Genomic DNA, 26915 nt, shown 5'->3' with positions numbered 1-26915 from the left:
AGAGAAAGCAGATCCGTTTATATGTTAAAACTTAAAAACGTGAGTATCGCGTACAAGGAACGTTATGGGAATAAGTGGATAACTGATTTTCAAATGGAACACAATTAAGTTATATTTAACGTCCCTGAACTAGTTACATATATCAAGTTTTCAACTATTTTCTGAAGTAGCTCGGCTAGCTAGTGTTGTATGCTCTACTATTTCCTAATGAACTTTTCGTTTTTGTTATCTCAAGGCAACCACAATGTTCCGTGAAACATAACAAGGCATCAACTAAGTAAAACCCTTTTAGCATATACTTCTCTACATGTTTTCGGTATTGAGGATACTTAAATTTGAAACGGGTTTAAGCTATAGACCGGATATATATATATATATATATTTTATTTCGTTTGAATGTAAGTAATACTTCTTAAAAAAAGTACCAATGTAGTCAAATTTTGTGTAGAAAACAAACCCCCCAAAATACCAATGAAGATATTATATTTTCATATATTGTTTTAATGAATATAATTGTCTATAAAACAAGTATTGCATGTAGACATTAAACAAAACTTAAAGGTATGTTACTACATTGGTATATATTATATTTATAACTTAAGTCCAATTGTGAAATACACTGTAAAAACGACACCAATCGATCTTAAATCAAACATACCAAAACCAAAAGAAATTGAAACCCAAAAAAATCACAAACTAAAAAACCCGGTGTAATACGCATCGGTTATGGTATTTAATTTTTGGTACTTGTGGTTAATCGACGAAATTTTGTTTGGAAAAAAATATATATATGTAAATATACAAATACATGTCTTACTTACATAAATTAATTTAGCTGGTTGTATTGTAACAATTTGATTTATCAAGGTAGTTTTGAGACAAAGACCGAAACTCTGGGGGACATTTTGTGTCATCAGACCTTAAAAAGCAAAGTAATGATTATTACCACTCCCAACCGCCGTGAATAAAACCGACGGTAACCGACTTCGGCTTCTCTCTCTGTATCTCATCTTCCCGTCGCGGATCCGAAAAGCATACGGAAGTTATTATTCGAAAAGGAAAAAACTGTTTGATGGCGGCAAATGAGAGCAAAGATGACCTTTACGCTCTCTCTCTTCAGGCATCTCTTTTTTCATCTTTTTTTTATTTTTATTTTTTGCATTTTCTATTCACACAGACACACATGTACGTATGATTACACCAGTTGGGATCCCTAGAGTGCCACATTTCCTTTCCCCCTCATTATTATTATTTATTATATTATAAAAAATAATTATATATGTGTAAAAATGATGCAGAAAGAAGAAGAAGAAGAAGATAGGTATAAGGTCTTCGATTTCGTTGGATCCGATGATACCGATCCTCCTCTTCCTCTCACCGTCGCTTCTCGTGTTCGTTTTCGGACTTCCTTTTTACATATATTTATCATCATCATCATCATTATTATTATAATACTGTTTTTAAGTTCATTAAATGCACAGTGACTAAATAATATGGTTACTGAACAAACTGACGTGGAAATGTATCTATTGAGAAACCGTGATAAGGTTGTATTTTATTTTTTTTTTGTTTTCTCGAATTTAGATTAGTGATGAAATGATGATTGTTTGTTGCTTGTGCAGGTATTGTACATGTTAGGTGATATTGCAGCAGGTCCTGCGTTTCGGTTTACTCAATGGTTGGAGTTAGTTAGGAAACGCAGCGGCAAGTATAAGTCCTCTGGTTTCCCTCGTGCCTCCCAACGGTTTGATAGTATGATCTTGAGGTCATTTTTACATTTCACTCGATTTTTTTCACAATTTTATGAAACAAATGGATTATACTGTGTGTAGGTGTGGTTTGCTTTGTGTACTTGTTGATTTGGTTCGTGGTTTATTTGGTCTAAAGTATATTCTGGCAGTCGGTTTTGGATCATATGGCCGGAAATTCAACTTGTTTTATGATTAGTAATGACATTATTGTTTTGGTTAGACCATTATGATTTTGATCATTGTGTTAAGCTCACGGCGTATTATGTCAATGCTAGAAGAAAGCGGAGAGATATATCTTGTGTTATGTCATACAAATCTTGATTGTTTAATCTGTAGTTTTGGTCATTGCTATTCAGTGCAGGAGATTCAAGTTTAGGATCAACAAATTCTCTTCCTTTTGAGCAAGTTACGGAAATCAGTTTGTGGGAAAGACTTGGTAAGGCTGCTATGTTGAACATCGAGTCAAGCTCATTCTCTTGGGACATGCTTTCTTCACTTCACCACACTGAACATAGTAGCAGCAGTGAACATTCTGAGGATGACATGAATAAAGCATTAGAGGTACTTTTTAATACGTTATGAATGAACACTTCCAAATTCATTAGAAAGAACATGGCATTGAACTAAGCATATAATTTAGAGCTAGCGAATTCAACTTTGTTTTTTTATGATTATAGGTGACAGTGAATTCCGGAGGAGTTGTATTCTTTGCACTATTTAACAATATCAAAACTGGTGAGTTTCTCCCTAAAGAAGCAGCAGCCGTGATCAAAATAGCATCTTCTAGGATGGCTACACAATCAGAGCGGCTTGGTTATGAGTTTTCAAAATGGCTAGGTGTCAGAACTCCACAGGTTATTATAAATTCTTACTATCTCAGTACATGATTTACCATCCCTGTAAATTATGGGGTGCAGTTTTGACCGATCTACTTAATTTTGAAATGGGTTGATTCAGGTTATAAGTTATCTCTGACTTTTAAGAAAGGTAAAGTTGAAGTAATTTAGCTTAAATGGAAACAGTTCAAGCGTTCAAAGTTGCCCAAAGTGTATTTATAATGCAAAAGACCTCCTAAATCATTGTCAAAATATTTGAATTTTTTTTAAATGAGCTGTGTTCATATTTGACACGCTAATTATATATTAAGTTAAGTTGGAATTTTTGGATAAAATGTTTTTAGTAATCCTACCCATGCCATGGAATTTCCAGTTTTGACTGTTACCAAGGCCACCCATTTTGACATCTTTACTGCAAACATCTGAAGTTTTTACAACATAGTAACTTCTGCAGGCAAGAGTCATTCACAACTGTAGTCCAGAGTGGTTAAAGATCAAGGAAGCTGCAGAAAAAGCAAAAGAGTCAGCAGTTTCTGAAGGAGATGAAGTTGGTGAAGTCACTTGCTCGGAACTTCTAGAAGCCCTTGAGCTGAGCCGATGCCTTTATCTGATGAAGTACATTTGACCGACTCTATACTAGAACCGATCTAATGGCTAGAAAGGTTAATATGGTCATTAATTAATATTAGAGGAATTTCCTTTTTGCAGTTATGTGCACGGATCTCCTCTACTAGAAAACTCAAGTGCATTCAAGACCCAAAAGGCTGCAGAAAAGACGTCGGCTGCACTTGGCAGAATCTTGATGCTGGATCTTGTCATCAGAAATGAAGACCGGCTTCCATGTCGTCATCTCCATTGGCGTGGGAATTCTGCGAACCTATTATTAGCAGATAAAATGGCAACTGCAAATAGGGATGCCTTGGAAGAAGCATTTGATTCTGCTATCAATAAATATAGACCAAGAGTAATAAGGGCACTTCATAAAGATAGAAGGTCAAGTTCCGTAGATAGCAGAATGAGCACTGATGATTCAAATATAGCATCAAAAAGCTCTGATCTTTCTGATACTCCACAATCACCCTTTTCTGGTGACAAACTCTTAAAAAGACAAGTTACAATTGATCCAATAATAACTGATTTTGATATTGTGGCTATTGACTCTGGTGTCCCTCGCCGACCACCAGCTGGTAAACTTGCACATGATCAAGAAAACTATCCTAAACTTGTTGAACTTCTTATCAATAGTCCCGAATATGCATCACACCTGTTACACGAGATAACTATGGGAAAATTAGGAATTCCTTCAGAGAGTGGTGAAACCTCTGATAATTCGCCTTTTATCAAAAACATGATCTCAGTGGTTCATGAATTCAGGAGTGGATTTCGTGCAGCACTTATGGATTTGCAGGGATTTCATATATTTCTTCTCACACTTCATCAAAAGTTGGATAGTCTGTTACGGAGTTTTATGAATATAATAGACAAATCTTCTAGTGGGGATTTTGATAAAGAAGATGTGATGATGCTTGAATCACATTCTGCTCCCTGTGTTTCCCCACAAGGTAAAGAGTCAGATTCAAATGATACGGAATTGCAGAAGACGTGTCCGAAGGCACCCTCTTCCGGATGCAAAGAGAACTTGGATTCGATTTCTCCAATATCACGTGATTCTTCTTCACATGGAAAGAATGTTAAGGGACATAGTGCAGAACCCCTCCGTACCATGCGTATAACCTCAAAGCTCCGTGACTTCCACAAATATGCTAAGGTTTGTTTGTTTACATGCCTGATATAATCTCATCTGGGTAGCGTTTAAAACTGTAATTGGATGTAGAAATTTGACCCATTTACTTATCAATGGGTCAAGTCAGGTTGTCCAAAGTGTACTTTTAATGCATTAAAACTGTTAAGTCTGTTATCCAGTTTATCAAATTATTAGTAGATTAATATAGTTTTTCAATGATATTAACATACACATTTATATACGACTATACGCCTTTATAAAAATTCATGCCTTCTTTATTTCGAAATGTTGAAAGTTATGTAATATTTTCACATAATACCCGTTAAAATATATTCACCTACATTACCACCTCAACATTAATTATCTTTACTTCAAAACCTACGCTACTTGCCGTCGCTACCACCACCAGTCACCGTCGCTGCCTTACACCACTGTCTATACCACAATGATACATATAAGTATATAACTTTGTGAATCTACAATGATTTGGACATAAACATACTTAAAGAGTACTCTTCGCAGACACTAATTATGCTCTCTGACATCATAAAAGATTACTCTTCTACATATTGGGATTTCTCATCTGACAATGAGATCAGACTGACTGAATTGCTATCATGTTGACAGATGCCATAGTTTGTTTACTGTTGTATGCAGGTTCTAACTGAATCTAGTTATTTGTTGGTTTTCCTTAGGTAGATGCTGAGCTGAATAAAGAACTAGAGCAATGGAATGAGTTGCTAAAAAATGAAGCTGTAAAATTGTGCCAAGAGAATAACTTCAATTCTGGGTTTTTTGATGGAAGTGAGAGTAATTTTGTTGTTGATGCCTATGAACTAAAGGTAGTTTGTCCTAACTATATAGCATTATCTTCTTATTAGCAGGCATCCTGTTTATTTAGTTATTCTTGCTTGTTCAACTTACAGCTTAGGCTTGAGCATATTCTTCAGAGAATATCATTGATATCCGATGCTGGAAATACAGAAAAGCCTTCTTTAATTACATGTGGCCTATACATTGGAGGGGCACTAGCTGCAAGATCTATCTACACACTGCAACATATAGGGATTACACATATTTTGTGCTTGTGTTCTAATGAAATCGGACAGTCTGATTCTCAGCGCCCAGATTTATTCGAGTATCAAAACTTCTCAGTAAGTGATAATTCCTATTCCTAATGTATACAGATTTTTCGAGGTAGCAAAATGAACGGGTTAAATGGTAATTATTTGTACGAGTCAAAATAGACCAGGATGGGTATTTGTTGACCGTTAAAAGTTTGAATTTGATATTACATCGTTATTGTTTCAATAATTTAATTTATCGAATACCATGATTTAGGAGATTTATGCGTTAAGGATACACCAGTGAGCAACTATTATGTTAGATTGTTAGTACATTACCCGTTTCATCTTTCAGATAAAATTACCTTGAATGGGTTCATTATAACGAGACAAAGTACCAGCGCGTTGCGACGGTGAAATGGTAGGGGTGATAGGCTATAGAGTATGATAGGTGATAGGTCATAGAGTGTGATAGCCAAATGCCTTAGCCGTACGGGCTCCGCCCTCGGATTTAAAAATTCGTCGAAAGTATATCGAATGACATCTCTAATGAAAGAGCATGAAATTTTATGAACACACATAATTTTTATAATTTATCGATGTACGGTTTTTGAGAGAAAAGATTTTGAATGAATTAGAGGAATAAAATGATTTATGGAGGAGTGAGAAAAATAAATGGTTGAGATTTCTTCTAAGGGTATTATGAATAAGTGACATGGGTATTTTTGGGTTTTCAACTACTTAAAATTGAAAAAATAGAGGGAACAAATGCTTTATAATGTAGTATAGAGAGAGATAAATGCGTAGAAATTGCCACCATTAAGATTTTGCTGTATTCACTCATAATTTGCTTTGACATACAGATTGGTGATGAAGAAGACTCAGATATCAGTGAGATTTTTGAAGCAGCACATCAGTTTATTGATTCTGTTGAACAGAAAGGTGGAAAGGTTCTGGTTCACTGCTTTGAAGGGAGAAGCAGGAGCGCAACAGTTGTTCTTGGTTACTTAATGATGAGGAAGTAAGTAATTACGAGCTTTAGTAATACCACTTCTATTCAATGTGATTACTCTATGTTGGTAAAAATCTTTTTGTCTATATATGCAGATTCCATGTAGCTTTCTCAGGCATGTTGGGCTACTTTGCCCTTTCGGGATACGAGTAGCCCAATGTTTCTGCCTGGTCGTTGGGCTACTCTGCTCCTTTGGGATACGAGTAGCCACTGTTTCTGCCTAGTCTAACTCACATATGCAATCAGCCATTTACTAATTTGTTCAGATAAATGAGTAATAAATCCGATCAACAACTGCATATTCAAAACCTAAAACTAGTACCTGAATCAGTATGATGTGGTTATAAAGAGACGAGAGAATTTGTACAGCTATCATACACTTAAGCAGGAAGCAAGAACATTGTTTGTTATCCACAGCTGTCTAAAAGGATGTCATTTTACCTAATATATTTTTTCCGCAAAGGGAAAATGGGTATAGTGTTATACTAATCGTGTCTTCTTTTGTAGGAACTACACATTACTGAAAGCATGGAATATCCTACGAAGAGTTCATAGGCGAGCCCAACCCAATGACGGGTTTGCAAAGGTACTCCTGGAATTGGACAGGAAGTTGCATGGAAAGGTCTCAATGGAATGGCAGCAGAAGAAGCCATCAATAAAGGTTTGCCCAATTTGCGGGAAGAATGCAGGGTTAAGCAGCAGTTCACTGAAGCTTCACTTACAGAAAGCACATAGGAAATTGTCATCAGGGAGTGTAGACAGTGCCATGACTATGGAGATACAAAAGGTGTTAGAGGCGCTCAACATTACACAGAGACAGTCCCATGGGAGTGATTGATGGAGTATCCCAGTCTTGTATAGAGCCATGTTTATGGTTCTATTGTAAGTTTGTAACAATGTAAACTGCAACGATATTCTTTATAAAAACAAAGTTTACATATTTACATCTCATATATGATGGGATAGTTCGTTGTTATTAGTTAATAAACTGCCTAATCTTGTCTGGATTGACAAACTGGCAAGGCTTGTATTCATTTAGCTAAAACGGAAGGTAGGTCAAAAGGGCTAAACTTTAACCAAATCACTCAGCTTTACGAATTATATCATATCATACGAGTTGTTTGGTAATTATTATAGTTACAACAAAGGAATTATCTACTCCAACATTAGCCCACGACTTTCAATCACCAAATTACATGCAATTAAAAACAAAAATTATATATAGGTTCGTTTAACACCAAACATGCTTTAAGGTGTTCCAGAATAGCATGAAATATATTTGGTAGTGTATTGTACAGTTATACACTGTGCTGTAAAATATATACAATTGCTATAGATGGCTAAAAAGTGATGTAGATATATCACTCCCTATAGGAAATAGTTATGTACCCATCACCCCATTAAAAAGGTGTGACTAGTAGGTTTAGTAAGTAATTTACCTAGGACAATAATTTCAAAAAGTTCCAGCCAAACATCGTAGTGGGAGACAAGTGGTCCTAAAATTGCTGCAGATTGTAATTCTTTTTTCAATGACTGATATGTGATATTTATACACCAAGGGGACAAGTCCTTGTATATTCAACTTTTGCTTACTTTCCACAGGGTTTGAAATTGAGAATTTGAAATCTTCAATACCATACAATTTAAGGCGATGGAACACAAAGACCCCATGATTATATTCGAATAACGCATGTAAATGGGTAAATGGAAAGGGATAACTGTTCAGGCTAACCAAAGAAAGTTGAGCTTTTGGCTCTGATGTATGTACTCTAACCCTGTGGCCGTTTGTTAGGAAATTATCACTGGCATTACCAAGATGTTTACCAAGTAAGCTTTGAACCCGGTATTAGACGTCCAAGACGCCTTACCATCAAGCTTTGGATATGGTTGATTTAAATAGGGTCTGTATCTTTATTTCATGTTTTATTAATATATGTCCATAGAAAACTTCACAACTTATTTTAGCACCTACCAAATCACATCAAAGTATCAAACTCCTTTCAAGTATAGTCACATCAAATTACCTGTTGGATGTGCAAATATGAATCAACTCAAGCAAACCAATTGAGGCAGTTTGAATGACCACTTTATGAGTGAAAGTAAAAACAAGAATATCAAACTAAATGTCAAGTATTCCAACCTTACAAAATCTTGCATACATTTAGTTGGTTTCCTTAATATATACAAGCTTTGGAATGTAAAACCTAGCTCAACTTCTTCAAGGTAAATATAAAAAATAAAACAAGAGAAACGAAAAGAACCGTTCACAAGTCTATTACAAATATAGAGACCAAGAAAACCTTTGAAACCAAACACCAGTGCCGCCAGCAGATAGAATGTCTTAAATTAAACGATCTCTTCTACACTGTAATTGGTTCAGGTAACACCTCAGGTGGAGCTCCACCACTACCATTCAGAACAGTCACATTACCATCTGAATCGACATCTACAATGACTGAATCCCCCTCCTTGATCTCACGTGCAAGCATCTTCTCCGCCATACTATCCTCCAGAAGCCTCATTATAGCTCTTCTTAATGGCCTTGCACCATAACTAGGGTTATAACCTTCTTCCACCACTCTATCCCTAAATCTCTCTGTCACCTGAAGTTCTATTTCTTTAACCTTTAACCTTTCGAATACTTCTTTTAACATTATGTCAGCTATTTCTTTAACTTCCAACTTGGTCAACTGTCTAAACACTATCATTTCATCCAATCTGTTCAGGAATTCTGGCCTAAAATACTGTTTAAGTTCCTCCGTGACCAAACTCTTGATTCTATTGTAACTGCTATCTTTCTCATCATAATCGAGATCAAATCCTATTCTTCTTCCACCCTTTTCAATCACACTACTTCCTATATTTGATGTCATTATTAAAAGTGTGTTCTTGAAGTCAACTGTTCGCCCCTTGCTATCAGTCAACCTTCCATCTTCAAGAATTTGAAGCATCATATTGAAGACATCCGGATGAGCCTTTTCAATTTCATCAAAAAGTACGACAGTATAAGGGCGCCGGCGCACTGCCTCTGTTAATTGACCTCCTTCGGTGTAACCAACATATCCGGGAGGCGAACCAATGAGTTTTGAGACTGTGTGTCTCTCCATGAACTCACTCATGTCAAGACGGATCATGGCTTCTTCTGAACCAAAGTAATAGGCGGCTAGTGATTTTGCAAGTTCAGATTTTCCGACACCAGTGGGTCCAGAAAAGATGAAACTGGCTATAGGACGGTTGGGGTTTTTGAGACCAACACGGGCTCGGCGGATGGCACGGCTTATGGCCTTCACTGCTTCGTCTTGACCAATGATTCGCGTGTGGAGGGTGTCTTCCATTTTGAGAAGGCGCTCTGATTCATCACTCGAGACTTTCTCTACGGGTATACCAGTCCAAGTAGAGACAATATGCTGAATGTCAGCTTCTGTCACGGTGGGACCCTCATCACCGGCCTCGCTCTCAGCTTTACTCATCTCCTTAGTCTTATCAATAAGAGCTGATATTTGAGTTTTAAGATCCATTTCTCTATCTCGTAGCTCCCCTGCCTGTTCACAAACAGACACAAGTCAAAGGTTGCCATTTTCTTATACTTTCTCTTACTTAAAGAGCTAAAGGTTCTCCCGATAATTGACAAAACAGTCGGAGGTAACTTAATTCATGAGATGGAGTACAATTATGTATAAAACCATCAACCATCAAAAGTCACACTCAAAACAAAACATCAGATTCAATCTTATTGTTTCTTCTCTATATAACATACGCAATCTTGATTTTTAATGAATGTACAAATGAATAATCACATTAATGATAGTGTTAGGTCAAACGTGGTAAACTTCATGAGACAAATATACATGTATATATATAAAAAACATGACATCATTTCAAAGAATTAGCTTAATGAACTCTAGATCAAGTTTTTTTCTTTGAAATACTGCTCTGGATCTCGTATATAGGGTATGCATTTGTAGAAATGAACTAACTTAATTAACTCCGGATCTGGTACCCTCCATGAATGAAAACAAGATCACATATTAAGTAGAAAGTCATGCTAAGGAAATTTACCTTTTCAAAGTCCTGTCCACGAACCGCTTCATTTTTCTCCTTTGTAATCTGTCTAAGATCTTTTTCAAGTGCTCTTGCTTCCTCCGGTAGCTATGTAAGATACCAAAACTAGTCCCAGTTAGTTGACGGAAATTGAATTACAACTGTAGTAATGGCAATTTCGACCCATTTAATCAATGGGCCAAAAGGGTTGTATTCATTCTATAACAAGTCAAACGGGTAAAAAAAATTTCATCAAAAAAATGGATATAAAAACATCGTCACCCAAAGTATATCCTTTAATGCATTAAACCTACTTGGATCATTTTATTCAAAAAAACAAGTTGTTTTGGATTCAAGTCCCAAATGGGACACGGTTGAAAGGCACGCAAGTTTTCTGTTGCAAGTTTTCTGTTCAAAAGAATGAATTGTAACCATATTTGATATATCTATTATTAGAAGGAAAAAAGAACTTTTTTGACATTAAGTGTTTTAGACTTTTAAGTCAGCCAGCATCGCCTGAGTGCCTGACCTGCTACCCATCTAGCTGGTTCCACCCCTTTGGCCACATCTAATTACAAACAATGAGAGGAAACAGTGATAGATACAGATACATGTACCTGTGCATGGCGAAGCCGAACACGAGATCCAGCTTCGTCAATCAAATCAATTGCTTTATCAGGAAGAAAACGGTCACTGCAATATATAAACATAAGCATCAAAGTATGAACAAAGAAAAGCACAAAAGAAGCCACAGTTGCTTAACAAGCGAAAAGCTCTTCGTCTTTTTATAATTAGCACAGGTAGACAGCTATGAAGCACCGAAACGCCTGGGAAGTAGTCGTTCCCGTTTCGAACGGGAACCGCAAAGAAACGGAAATGCCATAGAAACGTCTCCAGGCAGTTTCTGTTTTTCCAAAACGTATCCAAGAAGTTACCGTCGCCGTTCCTGTATTTATTGATGGTGGCTGTGGTTGCTTCATGGTGGTTAGGGTTTATTATGAACAGAGAGGAGATGGAGTGAGTGTATACGAAAATTAAATCTTCTTAATGGCTCTTCAAGCTTTGGAGATTGACGTCTTTCCTGTTTTTAATCTTCCGGTGGAGTAAGTACTGATAAAGGGAAGAAAGGAGAGAGACGCAAAAGTAGAGAGCCAGAAATAGAAATTGATAGCTTGTTTTTTGTAATACACTATACATATAAAATATAGTCATAACATGAGGATAAAAAAGTACCACATATGTGAATTTGAAACTGAGTGAAGTAGAATAGAAACAAAAGGGTTGTGACTACATACTGATTTTTAGTTTGACTTATTTATGCCAATTATATCTATTATAAAATTTATATTCTTGCCAAAGTTTTATTTAAGCTACATAATATTTTTTGTTGAGACTTATTTATGTCAATTATATTATTCTTATAAAAAATTTTTATATATTTTTATTATTGCCGTATCTTTGCCATACGCGTATCTTGAATTTTTGAGTTTTCCCGTTCCCCGTTTCCGTATCATTCCCGTACCCTTTTGTCGTACCCGTTCCGGTGCTACATAGGTAGACAGGTCAGGTGGGAAACATTGCCGAATAGATAATCCTCACTTTATTTAAATTGGGTTGGGCCGCCAGCTCTTCATTTTTTATGCAGGCAACATAAAAAATGAAAATAGCTATATTGGTAGATTAACATAAGACGGTTTCTAATAATGTAATTTATGAGATTTTAAGCATTTAAAAACACTATAGTTGATTTTTGACCAGGTTGGGCCATTTGAACATTGCTGTTTTATAATGAAATTTAGTCTTTTGCTGAGGTACATACAACCCAAATCAACCCATTTTCAAGCATATGAGACTGAGTTACAAGACCAAATGGAGATACCTGATATATTGGTGAGACAACTCGGCTGCAGCAACAACAGCATCATCAGTGTACCGAAGCTTGTGGTGAATTTCATATCGCTCTCGAAGTCCTTTCAAAATTTGTATTGTTTCCTCAACAGAAGGTTCAGGAACCTTGACGGGTTGGAATCTTCTTTCTAATGCTGGATCTTTCTCAATATGCTTGCGGTATTCATCAAGTGTCGTAGCCCCAATACACTGTCACATCATATAAGATGCATTAACCTCAGATTTATTTCAAACTATAACATTAGAGGAAATCGAAGAGCAAGGACAAGTGTTTGTAATAAGGTAATAGATTAAGAGCAACTATTGTATTATAAGCAGCTATAAAAAGGCATCTCGAGTTTAAAATCAGTTAATATGTTCATAGGAAATACTTAAGTATTTAAATCACTTCATTTATGTTAGTGAAACTTCTTCCATTTTCTTGATTCCAGCATCCATAACATAGGGATAAATTTGTAAACAATCACGAATTACAAATTACAAACTGTTCATAAAATAAATAGCATCCATAACATAGGGATTGATTTGTAAACAATCACGCGTTACAAAACCATTTATAAAATAAATTAAAAGAGTCAATTGTGATAACTAACTGACTGCATGTATGGTTGCTTACCTGCAATTCACCTCTAGCAAGAGCTGGCTTCAATATATTAGCAGCATCAATTGCACCTTCCGCTGCTCCAGCACCAATTAGTGTGTGAACCTCATCAATAAACAGAATAATGTCATCACTTTGTTTTATCTCTTCCATCAACTTCTTCAATCTTTCTTCAAATTCCCCACGGTACTTTGTGCCAGCAACAAGAAGACCCATATCTAGGGTTATCACCTGAGAAATTTGGAAAGGATAAAACTTTAAGGGCACGTTTGATCATGGAAAATGTTTTCTAGTTTTCCATTTCTAAATTTTTAGAATTTTAGAAAATGGAAGGGGTTTTCCATTTCTGAAAAAACAAATGAAAATTTTGAAAACACTATCTAATTAGAATGTTGTTTTCATTTTCCATTCTAGAAAACTAGAAAAACATGTTAGAGCTGTGAGGGGAGGGAGAGGGGGGAGATGGAAAATGAAAATGGAAAACAAGAAAGAGGTTTTTCAAGTTTTACATTGAAAAGTGGAAAACATTGTTTTCTGATTTCTTGGAAAATATTCTTAGAAACTATGATTAGAACGCATTTTCTATTTTCCATGTTTTTGGAAAACAAAAAATGGAAAGTAAGGGGTGTTTTCCATAACCAAACGCACCCTAAGCATCTTAGACAGCAGAAATATTTAATCCCTTTACCAAGTACATGGACTGAAACCACATGACACAGGGGGTACGTGAACTTGCGCTATGAAACAGATTAGCAAACTCAAATCACAAACCCGCACTCAAGTTTTAGTGTTTAAAAATCTTAAGAACTGATATATACCCCTCATTGCAATTAGTAATAATGTAACAAAAAAAATATGTTAGATACATAGACAGCAAAAGTTCTAAAAAGCTACTATAAAAGTGTCCAGTTGTCTTTAAGTTAGTAACTTAATCAGAATATCCTAGATACTCAAACAAGTGATAGTCTAATAATTACAACTACAAGCAACACAGGGACATTCAAATCGGTTTAACCCTTTAAAGTTCCTTTAATTTCAATTAATTATCTAATTCTGATCATTCAATATCACATGATCATCTTCACAAAAGGTCGGACTTACCTTCTTTCCCTCAATTGTTTCAGGGACATCGCCATTTGCAATTCTTTGAGCAAGGCCTTCTGCAATTGCTGTCTTTCCGACACCAGGCTCCCCAATGAGGCAAGGATTATTCTTTGTTCGACGTCCCAGAATCTGAGTGACTCGTTCGATTTGTGACTGCCTTCCAACAACAGGATCCAGCTTACCCTATAAAAAAATGAAATCTTGCTTAATGTTTATGATAAAAAAAAATACATATGGAGAGGAGTGAAACTCAAATGTACCTCCTCAGCTAGCTTTGTCAAGTTTGTGCCATATTCCTCAAGTGTCGGCATCTTGCTGTTAGAGCTTCCACCTCCAACACCAGCACCAACAGTTTCTGCACTCTCACCGACCATTCGGATCACCTACTCATAATTCAATGTAATTGATAATGAGCAAAACGAAGTAACTAACAAGCAATCTTGAAAACTTCAATTCAAAACAGAAAAGAAGATTGCCTGAGTGCGAATGTTACTGGGGTCAGCTCCTAGATTTTCCAAAGTACGAGCTGCGACACCCTCACCCTCTCGAAGCAAACCAAGTAGCAAGTGCTCAGATCCAATGTAGTTGTGACCTACATAATTGAGCATAGCTGGCACTCAAATTTAACATATTTTTAACTGGCAGCAAAACCATATACAACTACGGAGTTCATATTAAACAAGAAGATAAGAGTGGGGGGCAACACACCAAGCTGGCGGGCTTCCTCCAACGAGAGTTCCAAAACACGTTTAGCTCGAGGAGTAAAGGGAATCTCAACAGCAACAAACCCACTACCCCTACCAATGATTTTCTCAACTTCCACACGTGCATCTTTCAAACTGATCCCCATAGACTTCAAAACCTTAGCAGCAATCCCGGTTCCCTCGCCTATAAGACCTAACAATATTTGTTCCGTGCCAACAAAATTATGACCTAAACGACGAGCTTCCTCTTGTGCAAGCATAATTACTTTAATAGCCTTTTCTGTAAATCGCTCGAACATAGCTTTTGGCACAATCCGACTGCCAACCTTTCGTTGCCGAACAGAGGTCGCCAAGGCAACTTTGGAATGAAAATCATGACCTGTTCTCATAATGTTATCCAATGCATTGGAACTTCGTAATCCCGAAAAGGTTCTCATCCTCATTGGAGGTGCGTATGAACATGCCATCATTTTAACCATTCTTTTCACCTGCCCAGTTCCATTTGCCAAATGTTTGCTTTTATGAACAGGGAAGGAAGCAGCGTGAACTAGAGCCCCGGCCATAGCTGCATCCAAACAAAAGCACGTACGCATTGTTCAATAACATATCACATAGAAACTAAGCATTTAAAGTAAACGAAAATATCGAAGCAACATTATGACCTGAACCTACGTTTATATTTTACATACTAGCAAATAATCGGCTATTAATGTGATGTATAAGATTGGAGATGGTAATAGTATTTCTGTTTGGTATGATAAATGGTATCAGGAAGGCCCTTTAAGTAATGTCATTACTAAGAGAATTCTTTATGAGGCCAGAATAAATGCTAATGCTAGAGTAGCAACTATGGTTAGTGATGGACAGTGGATGTGGCCTGAGATATGAAAAGAAAGATTTCAATTCTTGAAGGAGATTAAACCTCCTGTTCTGCAGTTGGGTAAGGAGGATTCAGTTGTTTGGATCACAAGAAGTAGTCAACAAGTGGAGTTTTCTACTAGACAAGTTTGGCAGGATTTGAGACCCAATTGGCCAAGAGTTGATTGGAAGGAGGCAGTGTGGTTTAAGCAGTTTAACCCAAGACATGCATTTATTTTGTGGCTTGCAGTTCAAGAGAAATTGATGACTCAAGATCGAATTGCAAAATGGAAACATAATAATGTATGCAGTGTATTCTCTGCAAATCTGGAAATGAAAGTCATGATCATTTGTTCTTCAATTGCAAATATACTCAAGATATCTGGAATAGATTCAGGAGCCTTCAGTGGAATATGAATTCACAAAGTTCTCTGCAGAAAATTGTACAGGAGGTTGGAGGACTTAAAGGGAGGAATAACATTGGTATAGTGGTTAATAAACTCATCATTGCTGCAACTGTGTACTTCCTGTGGCAAGAAAGGAATTGCAGAATTCTTCAAAAGAAAGAAAGAAGTGAAGAGGGGATAGTATCAAAAGCAAGCTTCTGTCAATAAGAGTTAGGAAGACTAAGAATGTGAATATTGTTGGTGCTCAGTGGAACTTAAGATGGGAGAACTTCTGTCTTGTGGCTGAATGAGGGTTTGGGTGAGATGGCTTTCATGTTAATTGGAATATTGATCTGGCAAGAAGAAGCTAATTGGTTGTTCTTTTAGCTTTCTTTGAGCTTGAGTTGTGTCTTGTGAGGTGGTATTTTCATTCTGTATATTTTCTAGTTTGAGGTTTATTTCTTTACAATTTTATTTGGTTCTGTTTAGTTGGTATAGCATAAGTATAGGTCTATCTGTATAATGCTTGGGTCTGTCCAAGCTTGGCTTTGTTATTATTGTGTACATATTTGAATTTCAATACATTCACCATTTTAATTTAAAAAAATAATAATCGGCTATCACTGTATTTAATAAAATCTGATAAGGTCAACTCATAACAGCAAAAGGAACTTTATAATATTATACTACTGCAAATACATTCTTTACAAACTTCACAAATCACAACACAAAAATTTATTTCAAAATATAAATAGTAAAAGCATTTTATAAAAGAAAATAATAAGCAGAAAACGAAATTAACTACTCGTATTAATTAATTGATATCACACAGTTACAAAAAAATAAAAAATGAATAACACTAGTAACAAGTAGTTTCGTTGTCTACAAGACACCCAACAAATAGGAAGTAAACCAGAGCATAATATATATATAGATGTATATAATAAAAGAGAAGAAATGCAGAGTGTATAAAACAGTAAATGGTACCGGAAAATCAGGAAGGGAAGATGATGTTAGGGTTTGAATAATTATGGATGTTGTTGTTGATAAATGAAGTTGAAATGATAAGCCGGCGGTGATTATAATAGGCTGCAGCCTGCAGTGCGCCTTCAACAACTATCAAGAATTGCACCGCCCACTACCTTACCCTACCCAAACTTGGTATATTAGGATGAGTTATACTTTTAGTCCCTAACTTGGTATATTTTTCACTATTAGTCCTAAACTCAAAAACTTACATATTTAACTTGTCACCCTTTTTCACTTTTGGTCAATGCATCAATTTCGTTAGTTTTTATTTGTTAACTTACCTATTTTCTATATTTTTAAAGTACATTCTTGAGTTTTGTTTTAAATGTATAAGAAAAGAAATGGTAAGAAAACTTTTATTCTTGTATTCTTGAGTTTTTCCATTAAAGAAAAAGGGAGAGGAAGAAAGGAAAAATGGGGATTTTTTGATCCAAAAAATTTTCAGCTATTTTTGATATAATTTGTAAGGAAAAGTCATGAATTTACCAATGTATGATATATCCCTTAAAATTATATATGAGTTTTAATAACTATAAGGTTATAAATATAAAATTATATCTTTTATCCTTTCTTTTTCTTCTCTTTTAACTTAAAAATACATTTAACTATCGACTTTTTTTTTATTTTATTTGATTTTTTTTTAAAGTCAAGAATGTCTTTATTATACATGTATATATTTTTTTTATTTTCTTATCCAATCCATTCTTATCCTATCTTTTCTTATGTTTAAAACTCCACAATGCAGTACCATCGTTTCATTGTGCGGATACCGCGTTAGTGTAGCTAAAATGTACATGATCTAACTGTTGCTGAACTCTTTTCTTGACTTGTTATACGGAGTATTATCTAAGATTTTATTCAAAGTAGGACGTCTTGTGATCGGTTGTTGCTAGTTTTATATATAGAAAAATAACCCCCCGTTATGGAAACAGGAATCAAGTATATTGGTTGATATTTGAAAACTAGTGGTAGTCTAGTAAACATGGAATTAAAATAACATGAGAAAAGCAGTTGAAATGAGAAAGCAGCATAAAAATCCATTACTAAAACCTACCTTACCCCACCCCCCAAGCAGCCTCTTGAAATGCGCACATACGTTACTCCACCCTTTCCAATTCCCCCTCCAATCCTCCATTATTACTTAGAGTGTGTGCGTAGTTTTTAAGCAGCAAGGAAAAGAGGCACAAGTTATTGCGATACCATCAATGGATAATTATTATTATAACAGTAGTAATAATAATCTGCAGCAATCGGTGATCCCAATGTTTCTCTATTCGTCTTCATCTTCTTCAAAGCATTTGATCGATTTCGAACATTTTATTGCCAGCAGACGGAATTCAGCGTCATCGTCTTCCAACTGTAAAATGGAGATATATTCGCCTGCTTATTACTTGACATGTAGCTTAGGTGGCATTTTCAGCTGTGGATTCACTCATATGGCCGTTACTCCTCTCGATTTAGTCAAATGCAATATGCAGGTTTTGCTGTTTTCCTATATATCTATACCTGTATCTATCGTTTCATTATTATAATATATGAATAATGCATTACGAGTGTTTGATGTGTGGGCTAAAAGTCAAATACCTAGGGCTATTTGAGCTCATTGAATGTAGTTATTTAAACTGTATACAATTAGATATATAAAATACTTGTGCGTGTAGGTTTGGGATATTTATATGTGCATCAGTTTAGCTAATGAGGCGTTAGGTTTTGTTTTGATTTGAATTTGTATAGATACAAAATCAATACTCAGTATGTTTGGCTTATGAATTTTATGCAAAGTTTTGAAGTATTAGTTGAAGTTCTTGCTGAACTAAATTAACTGTTAACTAATATTAATTTGATATAGTTCTTGATAACCTCAAAGCAGAATTATGTAACTAGGAAGATTAAGTAACAAATGAAATGGTGGAAACTGGATAGTACAAAATGCTTTCTTAGTAAATAAATTGTGCAACCTTAGGTTAGGTCGCTAAACTTTTATTACATGGATGAAAAAAAAGGATCAGTGTATTATGGTGGGCGCCTGGGCGGTGGCTAATGTCACCGGTAAGCAGGGTGGAGCTAGAAATCCTATTGAGTGGGTTCATTATCAAAATTATCAAGACTTATGGAAATAAGCAGAGGGTTCAAATACAAATTTACACTAAATTACTCTAGAGTTATGGAGAAAAAATTTGTTCATAATCTGCACATCTTCTAAAATTCATGAGAAAAGGTTAAATGGGCTATTGGTTTCTAAAGGTATCCAATTCTACGCGGATCCTTATTGAGCAAATGAGAACTTTGATTTTAAGAGACTCTGTATATGCCATATAGGATCAGAAGTGCGTAGCTATCCTTCTTGTCATGCCATGGAGGATCAAATACCACACGTCAGATTATGCCATGTATGATATATTGTTGCAGTTTACCTTAGTTTTTATTAAGAGAGAACAATATATTTTAAATTATGCTAAAAGTTAGAGACGTCAGATACAAATATTATAGCTTAACTGAATAAAACTAGAATACTGCATTGTGCACACATTAAGTTACTGATAAATTGGTAAATGGGAGCTGATAAAAGTAACAACTCTGTAGTTTAAATTATGTAACATCTTCACTTTGAATTTGTATGCATGTTGTCTTTGTTACACCACTTAACAAATGTTGGATGTACATCTAATTCTACAGATCAATCCTGCAAAATACAAGACCATTGCTTGCGGTTTTGGAACATTACTGAAGGAGCAGGGAATTAAAGGGTTTTTTACAGGCTGGGTGCCAACCTTGTTAGGTTATGGTGTGCAAGGTGCTTGCAAGTTTGGGTTTTATGAGTTCTTTAAGAAAGCCTACTCTGACATTGCCGGTGAAGAGAATGCAGCCAAATATAAAACATTGATCTACCTTGCCGGCTCTGCATCAGCAGAAGTCATTGCTGATATCGCCCTTTGCCCTTTTGAGGCAGTTAAGGTTCGTCTCCAAACAAATCCTGGATTTGCCACAGGTTTATCAGATGGCTTCCTAAAGTTTATTAACGTCGAAGGCACTTCTGGGTAGGATTCTAGGATCTAAACTGATTTTAGTTCGGTCATATGTCTATCTGTTTGTATGTGTTTTTATTTTTTGTTTATTCTTGTACAGGCTATACAAAGGGCTGGGACCTCTTTGGGGGCGACAAATTCCCTGTAAGTTCATAGCCTAAGTTCATAGTTTTAGGGCTTACGCTTCAATGATACTTTGTTATACATATAACTCATATCAAATTCATATTCAGACACAATGATGAAGTTTGCATCTTTTGAGACGATAGTGGAGTTGCTATACAAGCACGCTGTCCCCATACCAAAAGATCAATGTAGCAAAAGTTTGCAACTTGGAGTGAGCTTCGTTGGTGGGTATGTCGCTGGTATTCTATGTGCAGTCGTCTCTCACCCTGCTGATAATTTGGTTTCTTTCCTCAACAATTCTCAAGGTGCTACTGTCGGCAACGTGAGTCATATCAATGCTCTTTTATCTGCGTATTTCTAACCTTGATATCCGCATTGAATATGTAAAAAAGAATAAAGTTTTAACAATTCAGCAAGTTGGTATTGTATTGGCTAAATGCGACAAATTTATAATATAATCGAATACATTTATTCTGTGTGAAACGTCGCTGCAGGCTGTCAAGAAGTTAGGTTTGTTAGGTCTGTTCACTCGCGGTCTTCCTCTTCGTATCTTAATGATTGGAACTCTTACTGGAGCACAATGGGGCATTTATGATGCTTTCAAAGTTCTCGTTGGACTGTAAGTTTCCTCTCTCTTGATATTTCTCAAATGTCTATATTCCTTTACTGCCTGTAAATCTGTAGGATGGTAAAAGAGCATTTATTTTCTTTTTAGGCCTACTACTGGTGGTGCTATTTCTACCTGCAAAAGGAATTCTCCAGGAAACTAACAAAGATAACTGATTCAACATTCTCAGGGACAGAGAGTTTATATTTTTGGATGAGTAAATAGCATTAGGATTAATGATGCCCGTATGATGAGGTTAGCTTAGGGATTGATTTCTTCCATTCAGAGTGTTTTTTTTTTTTTTTACCAAAATAATATGGGCTCTTGTACTCAAAAACAAATTTGTACACGGTGTGTCTCCTTCATCTTTTGACCATCAAGTAGTGAGGTGTAGTGCATTTTTTCAAGAAACTAATCTCACCAATTATGGAATCAGATTTTTCGAAGGAACTTTACAACTTTTGTTTATTACTCTTGTTTATCAAAATTAGGCCTTGTCATCTTAAGTTAACATGGGGAATTCTAAATTCCTTTCCATGGACCATCACATTCCCTTAATAATCACGGAGCCAAACAATCCCTTATTCTTGCATCATGTCTTTTCTCCGATAAGAATAGGAAAATTTTCATAATTTTTCTATAAATACATTCAATCTAAATATAAATCTTAACAGAAGCTACAGACCTATTCAAATTTTTTATTTTAAAAAAATAGTAGGAAAATTGAGATACAACATGATATGTTGAATTAATTAATTAAGGGATAATGGCATACGAATGTAACCACCTATGACAAAATGGTCATGTAATGTAGTTACCTACTCAGATGACTATGATGTAATGTATGCACCTATGTTTTTTTGGCTATACTATGTAAAGACCTTTTTACTTGGGTCAATCAATGTAAGGACCTATGTAATTTTTTTGGCTATACTATGTAAGGTCCGTACATATTTTACATAGTATAGCCAAAAAAACATATGTGCATACATTACATAGCCACCTGAGTAGGTTACTACATTACATAACCATTTTGTCATAAATGGTTACATTCATATGCCATTATCCCATTAATTAAAGCACGGGGAAAATGATACTATGAAAGAAATTAGAATCCAGTTATACAGAGTTATGAAGGACTCCTGAAATATTTGTTACTTTAACTTAGATACATACATATTTTAGAAGGCAAAAAAAACTATACTGATGAAAAGTTGAAAACCGATCCAGTAAACTATATAAGTACATCAAAATTTAAAAGATTTCAGTAAAGTTTAACTAAATACGTATCATCTATTGATCTTATCCAACTGGCTCATTTGGGACCAGAAAGAAAGTAACATCATATCTGGCTTTATAAATTTTTCCATTATTAATGGCTTTACAGTAATACTGCTTGGCGAGACTTGGTCAACATAATTGCAGAGTCTAACAATATGCAGCAAACTTAACGACCAAACCCTCGACTGAAGTCCATTTTCGGAAGATTATTTTCCATTGACTTTTCATCTACAACATTCCTTTGTACAAATGTTCAATGACTGAGGATTACCCTCCAGCTAACTTCAGCCAAGGTCCAGAGGATATACGGTATCAAAGACGATCCTAGCAAAAACATGACGCACTTCCTGTAAACTGCCCATTGCTAGCAACTCATAATCAATCTTGCCACCTTGCTTTGGCACAAATGTAGCTTCCTTACCTTGATTCACACATTCAAATATCTTGACAGCCTTTAGATACAAGTGTAGAGGGATAAACATCTGCACGAGTAGAGCACTAATCAGTAATTATACATTCATCCTAAAAATACATTATGGAAAGAATCAGTTGAGAACGTACTAAATCAGAACGAGGTGCTTTGGGGTAACTTTTCATTGCTCGCGAGACATAGTATGTATCAGTCATGTTGGATAGTGCCCTCTTAACTGATACCCCAAGCTCCAAAACCTCCCTTTTCAGTGCCTTCTCCTCCAAGCTCTGAGGCTCAGATAGCTCGTGGTAGTTTGTATCATGCAGTTTGGAAATTTTTTTGGCTATCTCAATGGCTTCCTCCATATTTCCTCCATTATAGACAGCAAGGCTAAATACAGCAACCACTAAAGGATCCCTTGGTCGATCCAAAAATGACATATGAAACGCCAACATTGCCACCCTGGAAGAACAAATACATATGTGTGCTATTGTAATTAAACAGTGGTATACATAACGCTAACGTGTAACAAACCCATAATGACAAAAACTTACCATAGACTACTATGACATGGTCGATCTGGTGCTAGAAGCTTATCCAAGTTTGAAAACAATGACTGCAGTTAAAACAATACGATATAATCATACTTTTTTACAAAAATTCCCCTTGCAACTACAGTAGAATTATTCTATCACCATTCACTAACAGATAATGCTTATGAATCAGCCTCAAAAGCTAAACAAGTTACTTGTAAATAAGCTTACCAAAAGCATATTGCTCTTCTTATCTCTTCTCTTGAAACCATCACGAACAAAATATGCTGCCTGCAAAGATCAAAACATGTCAAGGTATGATGAGCCAACTAGAGCAGTGAAGTAGGCAAACATTTGTACCTGAATTGGTAAGAGCAATTCTAAGAGACCAAATCTCCATAATAACCTCAATGAAGGTTCTGCAGAACCATATGCTAGCATGTAATTCATTTCCATAAGATGCCTCCCCTAGAACATATTATCACAAGGAAATCATAAGATTAATATTTGAATTGTTATTAGAGAAGTTCGAATAATGGATTGAACACTTACAATTTGTAGAAAAGTTCTTTAGATACCTTATCAAGCAGTAGAACCGAGTGTGCAAGGTGTTTAATTGTATGAGCAATCTCTCTTGAGAAGCCAAACCCCAAACGAGCAGCAATTCTAACGGCGCGCAGTATGCGAGCTTCAAATCAAAGAAAGTTTTTGGCAGTAATATAAGTAAAAACTTATGCCCCGAAATAGAACAAACTAAAGATAAAGAAATTACCACAATCCTCCACCAATGAGAAGCTTGCAGGATGGATAGTTCGTACCTACACTAAAATCATATTAATAGAAGAATGTTCCCCTGTAGAGAAAACTTAGATATTGTTGAGAGATATATGTATACTTTAGCTCGTTTTATATCGTCAATTCCTCCTACATAGTCGTAAACTGTCTTTGCATAAGGATCAAACATCAATCTGCAGTATAATGGGTGAAAAAGTTATCACTTTTGAAAGAAAGAAAACGTATTCAGCAAGAGTAAGAACAAAAAGATCGAAGAAGGTGAACCAATTCTAGATAATATTGGAACTTTAGGTGCTCAGGGGCAAAGTAGAAACCCGTTTATTGTTAAATCGCGCTCCAAGCAATTCCTCCAACGACTATGATCCTTCTCATCACATCCGTCGTGTCGTTGCAAGGCCATAACAGACTCCTCTATAGGATACCTTGCTGAAGTGCTAAAGCTCGAAACCTTTCACCAATCAAATTCAAGTTGACCAGGGTTAACAAGGTTGACCTATAAACTGTACTTCAAAGTTCAAACATTCAATTGATTTAACTAGAGGTGTTAAGTTCGGCAATTTGCTTGAAAACCGGTATATTTAGGTTTAGGTTTATATCCAATAGATCAATAGGGTAAACTTCTGAACTTTGTTCAAACAACCATGCCAAATGGGTTGAACGGCTTGAAACTTTGAAAGTCATTCAAAGTGTTCTCAAATGTTTAAAACCCCCTTATCACTTTATTGCAAGAGGCTATTTTCTCTAAGAATAATATAAGTTTTAAATCTTATTTAATACACTATTATTCATAGCTATTCTGATAAAGATACATTTATCCATTGTAGTTGAAAGGTCAAGCAGACCCGTCCTAAAAAAGTGACATGTTTTAACCTGTCACCCAACCAGCAGGATGGGCACATTCTGCCCTCCCTAGTTTCAATTCTCATACAACTACTTTGTAAAATGATTCATGATGAAAAGAGATAAAGATAGAGCTGACCCAAGATGCAATATTATCCAATGAAGACAAACCTCTACAATATATTCACCAAAGTGCACATGGCAAATAGGAAACCGTTTTCCAACAATGTTAACCGAAGGAAAAGCTTTCGTCACCTGTGCAATAATCACCTAAAGTTAGCATAAAATTTTGTGTGGGACTGCAAACTGCAAAGGCCAAATAAATTAAAGACACTCACTCTAAATTTCTAGAATAGATAACCATCAAAAAAAACTCATTTCTGTTTCTCAACTATCATCAGTAAAACTTAGAGATACAATCATTTATATACTGAAAGAATTTGAATTACTAAATTCTATGATTTCTTTTGAACTTTGCCATGTAAATCTTCAGGTTATAATTCATTTTGACAAGAAACAGAAATCTAGTCATGGGTAATCCTTTTACCTAAAGTACCCTATATATTGGCAAGTTAATAAAGAACTTGTGACACAAAGGTTCACACAGAACAACGAGACATCAAACAAAAGATTATTAGAAATATCTTTCGCTAATAATAACTGCAACCCAGAAATTCAAGTGATGAAATATGCTGAAATAAAAATCAGACTGTAAGAAAAGTGATTTGGTAAAACAAATGCAGTATAGATTACATGTTTATATGTAGTAATCTTATTCAACAATGTATATGAGTTACTAACTGACCTCTTTCAATTCTGCTGTAGTTAATACATCAAAGTCTTTTGGAGTGCGTTTTAATACGAGATCCCGTACACAACCACCAACAAGGTACACATCAAATCCTACAAAAGTCGAATTGTATAAAATCTTATAAGCTTTAGATAAGTTGGCCATTTTTAACTCCAAGAAACAAATACAATGTGCAATACAGTCAACCACGACCACTCTATCAAGATTTTTTCCAATGGCATGTTAGTAACATCCTTACATACCGTCAATAACTAACAATGATCTCCACTCCAAGATTAACTTTTACAGTTCAAACCCAACAGCTCAGGTTAGAATCCAAAGCTGACCGGCCCCACAAGGATCATCAGTCTAATTCACATGTAAAGTCCCAAACGCAAGTCGTAGGCCAGTAACTTTAGATCTCAACTTAAAACCATGGTGGAAGGTATCGTAGGCCTGAAATTATGACTTATATGAGTTTGGACATTCTAGTTTTCTACCAATGTGAGGCGGGTTGCTATATCGTAGGCCTGAAATTATGACTTAAAACCGTGTCCCTCACTTTTGAAGTGCAAAAGCAAATACTTTGACAGTCAAATGTAAACTCCTTTACAAACAGACATTCGAAATTTCAAAGTTAAATTACCTCTTCTTTTAAGACCATTTAGAACTTTACGAGTAGGCCCTGGAATCATGGAATTCGAGATCCCGAGCTCCTTTGAACTAAACTTCTTCCACTCTGGTCCCTTTCTTCTACCTTCAACACCTTCAATTCCATGTTCACAATCACACTCATATATACATACGTATAATTATCAACCCAAAGAAACATTTCAAAACAGAATTACTTATAATACTATATTTATATATTGAAAAAAGAAACATGCCTTTATCATGATAAATAACAGAATCATTGGAGAAACTTTCTGGGTCATCACCAATTGCAGCAACACAGCTCATACGGACCTTCATACGAATTATATTTTAAAATGAGCAAAAATGATGACAAAGATTATACTCGTAATATATATATATAACAGAGTGGTGTACGTAAAAAACAGAATTTGTGAAGTGGAAATTACATTTGAAAGGCGACGAAAAAGAGAGGAATTGAAACGAAAATGAGTGTGATATGAATATCCTATCCTTAAGCCCATCTCCATTCCAATATGTAACTAAACAGGAATTTTATTTTTTTTTTTTATTTGTGATAAAAAGGATTTTCTTGGGTTTTAGGGATGAAGAATTAACAAAGGGTTTAACAAAGGATGAAGAATTAATAAAATGGATTTGTTTTGATTCTTCAGTCTTCATTGTGCTAAGTTTGGGCCTCTAGTTTGATGATTACTTGGGCTATTCCGTTGGGTTGCTTTGGTTTGGGCCAACTATATTATTGTGTTTTTGTTTTGGTGATGTAGAGTCATAGACGTAATGACGTATAGTTGTATACGTAATAATTTAAATATA

General features: G+C 35.5%; 4 protein-coding genes across 4 annotated transcripts; 2 read left to right on the top strand and 2 right to left on the bottom strand.

The window, feature by feature from the left end:
- Positions 1-967: 967 nt before the first annotated feature.
- On the top strand, positions 968-7372 carry LOC122589141 (dual specificity protein phosphatase PHS1). The gene is made up of 11 exons (XM_043761383.1): positions 968-1120; positions 1299-1391; positions 1623-1765; positions 2108-2312; positions 2429-2605; positions 3042-3202; positions 3296-4355; positions 5027-5173; positions 5258-5485; positions 6259-6416; positions 6915-7372. Exons 1-11 carry the CDS (start codon positions 1073-1075, stop codon positions 7243-7245), a joined length of 2751 nt encoding a protein of 916 aa, XP_043617318.1. The 5' UTR covers positions 968-1072; the 3' UTR covers positions 7246-7372.
- A 1125-nt stretch (positions 7373-8497) lies between these two features.
- On the bottom strand, positions 8498-17147 carry LOC122587277 (ATP-dependent Clp protease ATP-binding subunit ClpA homolog CD4B, chloroplastic-like). The gene is made up of 10 exons (XM_043759400.1): positions 16997-17147; positions 14770-15330; positions 14538-14653; positions 14322-14444; positions 14059-14244; positions 12973-13188; positions 12328-12545; positions 11066-11141; positions 10467-10556; positions 8498-9949 (listed from the first exon to the last, which is right to left on the bottom strand). The coding sequence occupies exons 2-10, from the start codon at positions 15326-15328 to the stop codon at positions 8768-8770; spliced, it is 2766 nt and encodes a 921-aa protein (XP_043615335.1). The 5' UTR covers positions 15329-15330; positions 16997-17147; the 3' UTR covers positions 8498-8767.
- An 884-nt stretch (positions 17148-18031) lies between these two features.
- Positions 18032-21265, top strand: LOC122587279 (mitochondrial phosphate carrier protein 3, mitochondrial-like). The gene is made up of 6 exons (XM_043759402.1): positions 18032-18516; positions 19715-20076; positions 20165-20208; positions 20298-20512; positions 20685-20809; positions 20906-21265. The coding sequence occupies exons 1-6, from the start codon at positions 18244-18246 to the stop codon at positions 20958-20960; spliced, it is 1074 nt and encodes a 357-aa protein (XP_043615337.1). The 5' UTR covers positions 18032-18243; the 3' UTR covers positions 20961-21265.
- An 881-nt stretch (positions 21266-22146) lies between these two features.
- LOC122587278 (poly(A) polymerase I-like) lies at positions 22147-26698 on the bottom strand. Its single transcript, XM_043759401.1, has 14 exons — positions 26531-26698; positions 26336-26414; positions 26095-26214; positions 25464-25561; positions 24830-24913; positions 24133-24266; positions 23919-23991; positions 23796-23841; positions 23602-23711; positions 23384-23491; positions 23255-23314; positions 23045-23106; positions 22640-22952; positions 22147-22560 (listed from the first exon to the last, which is right to left on the bottom strand). The coding sequence occupies exons 1-14, from the start codon at positions 26609-26611 to the stop codon at positions 22363-22365; spliced, it is 1566 nt and encodes a 521-aa protein (XP_043615336.1). The 5' UTR covers positions 26612-26698; the 3' UTR covers positions 22147-22362.
- Between the last annotated feature and the right edge of the window lie 217 nt (positions 26699-26915).

Source organism: Erigeron canadensis, chromosome 2, assembly GCF_010389155.1.
Source record: "Erigeron canadensis isolate Cc75 chromosome 2, C_canadensis_v1, whole genome shotgun sequence".
NCBI lineage: Eukaryota > Viridiplantae > Streptophyta > Magnoliopsida > Asterales > Asteraceae > Erigeron > Erigeron canadensis.
The sequence above is the reverse complement of the archived record's forward strand: the minus strand, read 5'-3'. Positions and strand labels throughout refer to the sequence as shown.

Bases quoted from the DNA above. Each gene is read 5' to 3' on its own strand.
- LOC122587279 (XM_043759402.1), top strand. From the start codon at position 18,244: ATGGATAATTATTATTATAACAGTAGTAATAATAATCTGCAGCAATCG. The intron at 20,077-20,164 runs GTAGGATTCTAG...ATTCTTGTACAG, and splicing joins AACGTCGAAGGCACTTCTGG to GCTATACAAAGGGCTGGGAC. The intron at 20,513-20,684 runs GTGAGTCATATC...ACGTCGCTGCAG, and splicing joins AAGGTGCTACTGTCGGCAAC to GCTGTCAAGAAGTTAGGTTT.
- LOC122587278 (XM_043759401.1), bottom strand. From the start codon at position 26,611: ATGGAGATGGGCTTAAGGATAGGATATTCATATCACACTCATTTTCGT. The intron at 25,562-26,094 runs GTAATTTAACTT...CGACTTTTGTAG, and splicing joins AAATGGTCTTAAAAGAAGAG to GATTTGATGTGTACCTTGTT. The intron at 23,992-24,132 runs GTTTCTACTTTG...ATTATACTGCAG, and splicing joins CGCGATTTAACAATAAACGG to ATTGATGTTTGATCCTTATG.
- LOC122587277 (XM_043759400.1), bottom strand. From the start codon at position 15,328: ATGGCCGGGGCTCTAGTTCACGCTGCTTCCTTCCCTGTTCATAAAAGC. The intron at 14,654-14,769 runs GTGTGTTGCCCC...TCAATTATGTAG, and splicing joins GGAGGAAGCCCGCCAGCTTG to GTCACAACTACATTGGATCT. The intron at 10,557-11,065 runs GTACATGTATCT...TATCTTACATAG, and splicing joins TTCGGCTTCGCCATGCACAG to CTACCGGAGGAAGCAAGAGC.
- LOC122589141 (XM_043761383.1), top strand. From the start codon at position 1,073: ATGGCGGCAAATGAGAGCAAAGATGACCTTTACGCTCTCTCTCTTCAG. The intron at 2,313-2,428 runs GTACTTTTTAAT...TTATGATTATAG, and splicing joins ACATGAATAAAGCATTAGAG to GTGACAGTGAATTCCGGAGG. The intron at 4,356-5,026 runs GTTTGTTTGTTT...GGTTTTCCTTAG, and splicing joins ACTTCCACAAATATGCTAAG to GTAGATGCTGAGCTGAATAA.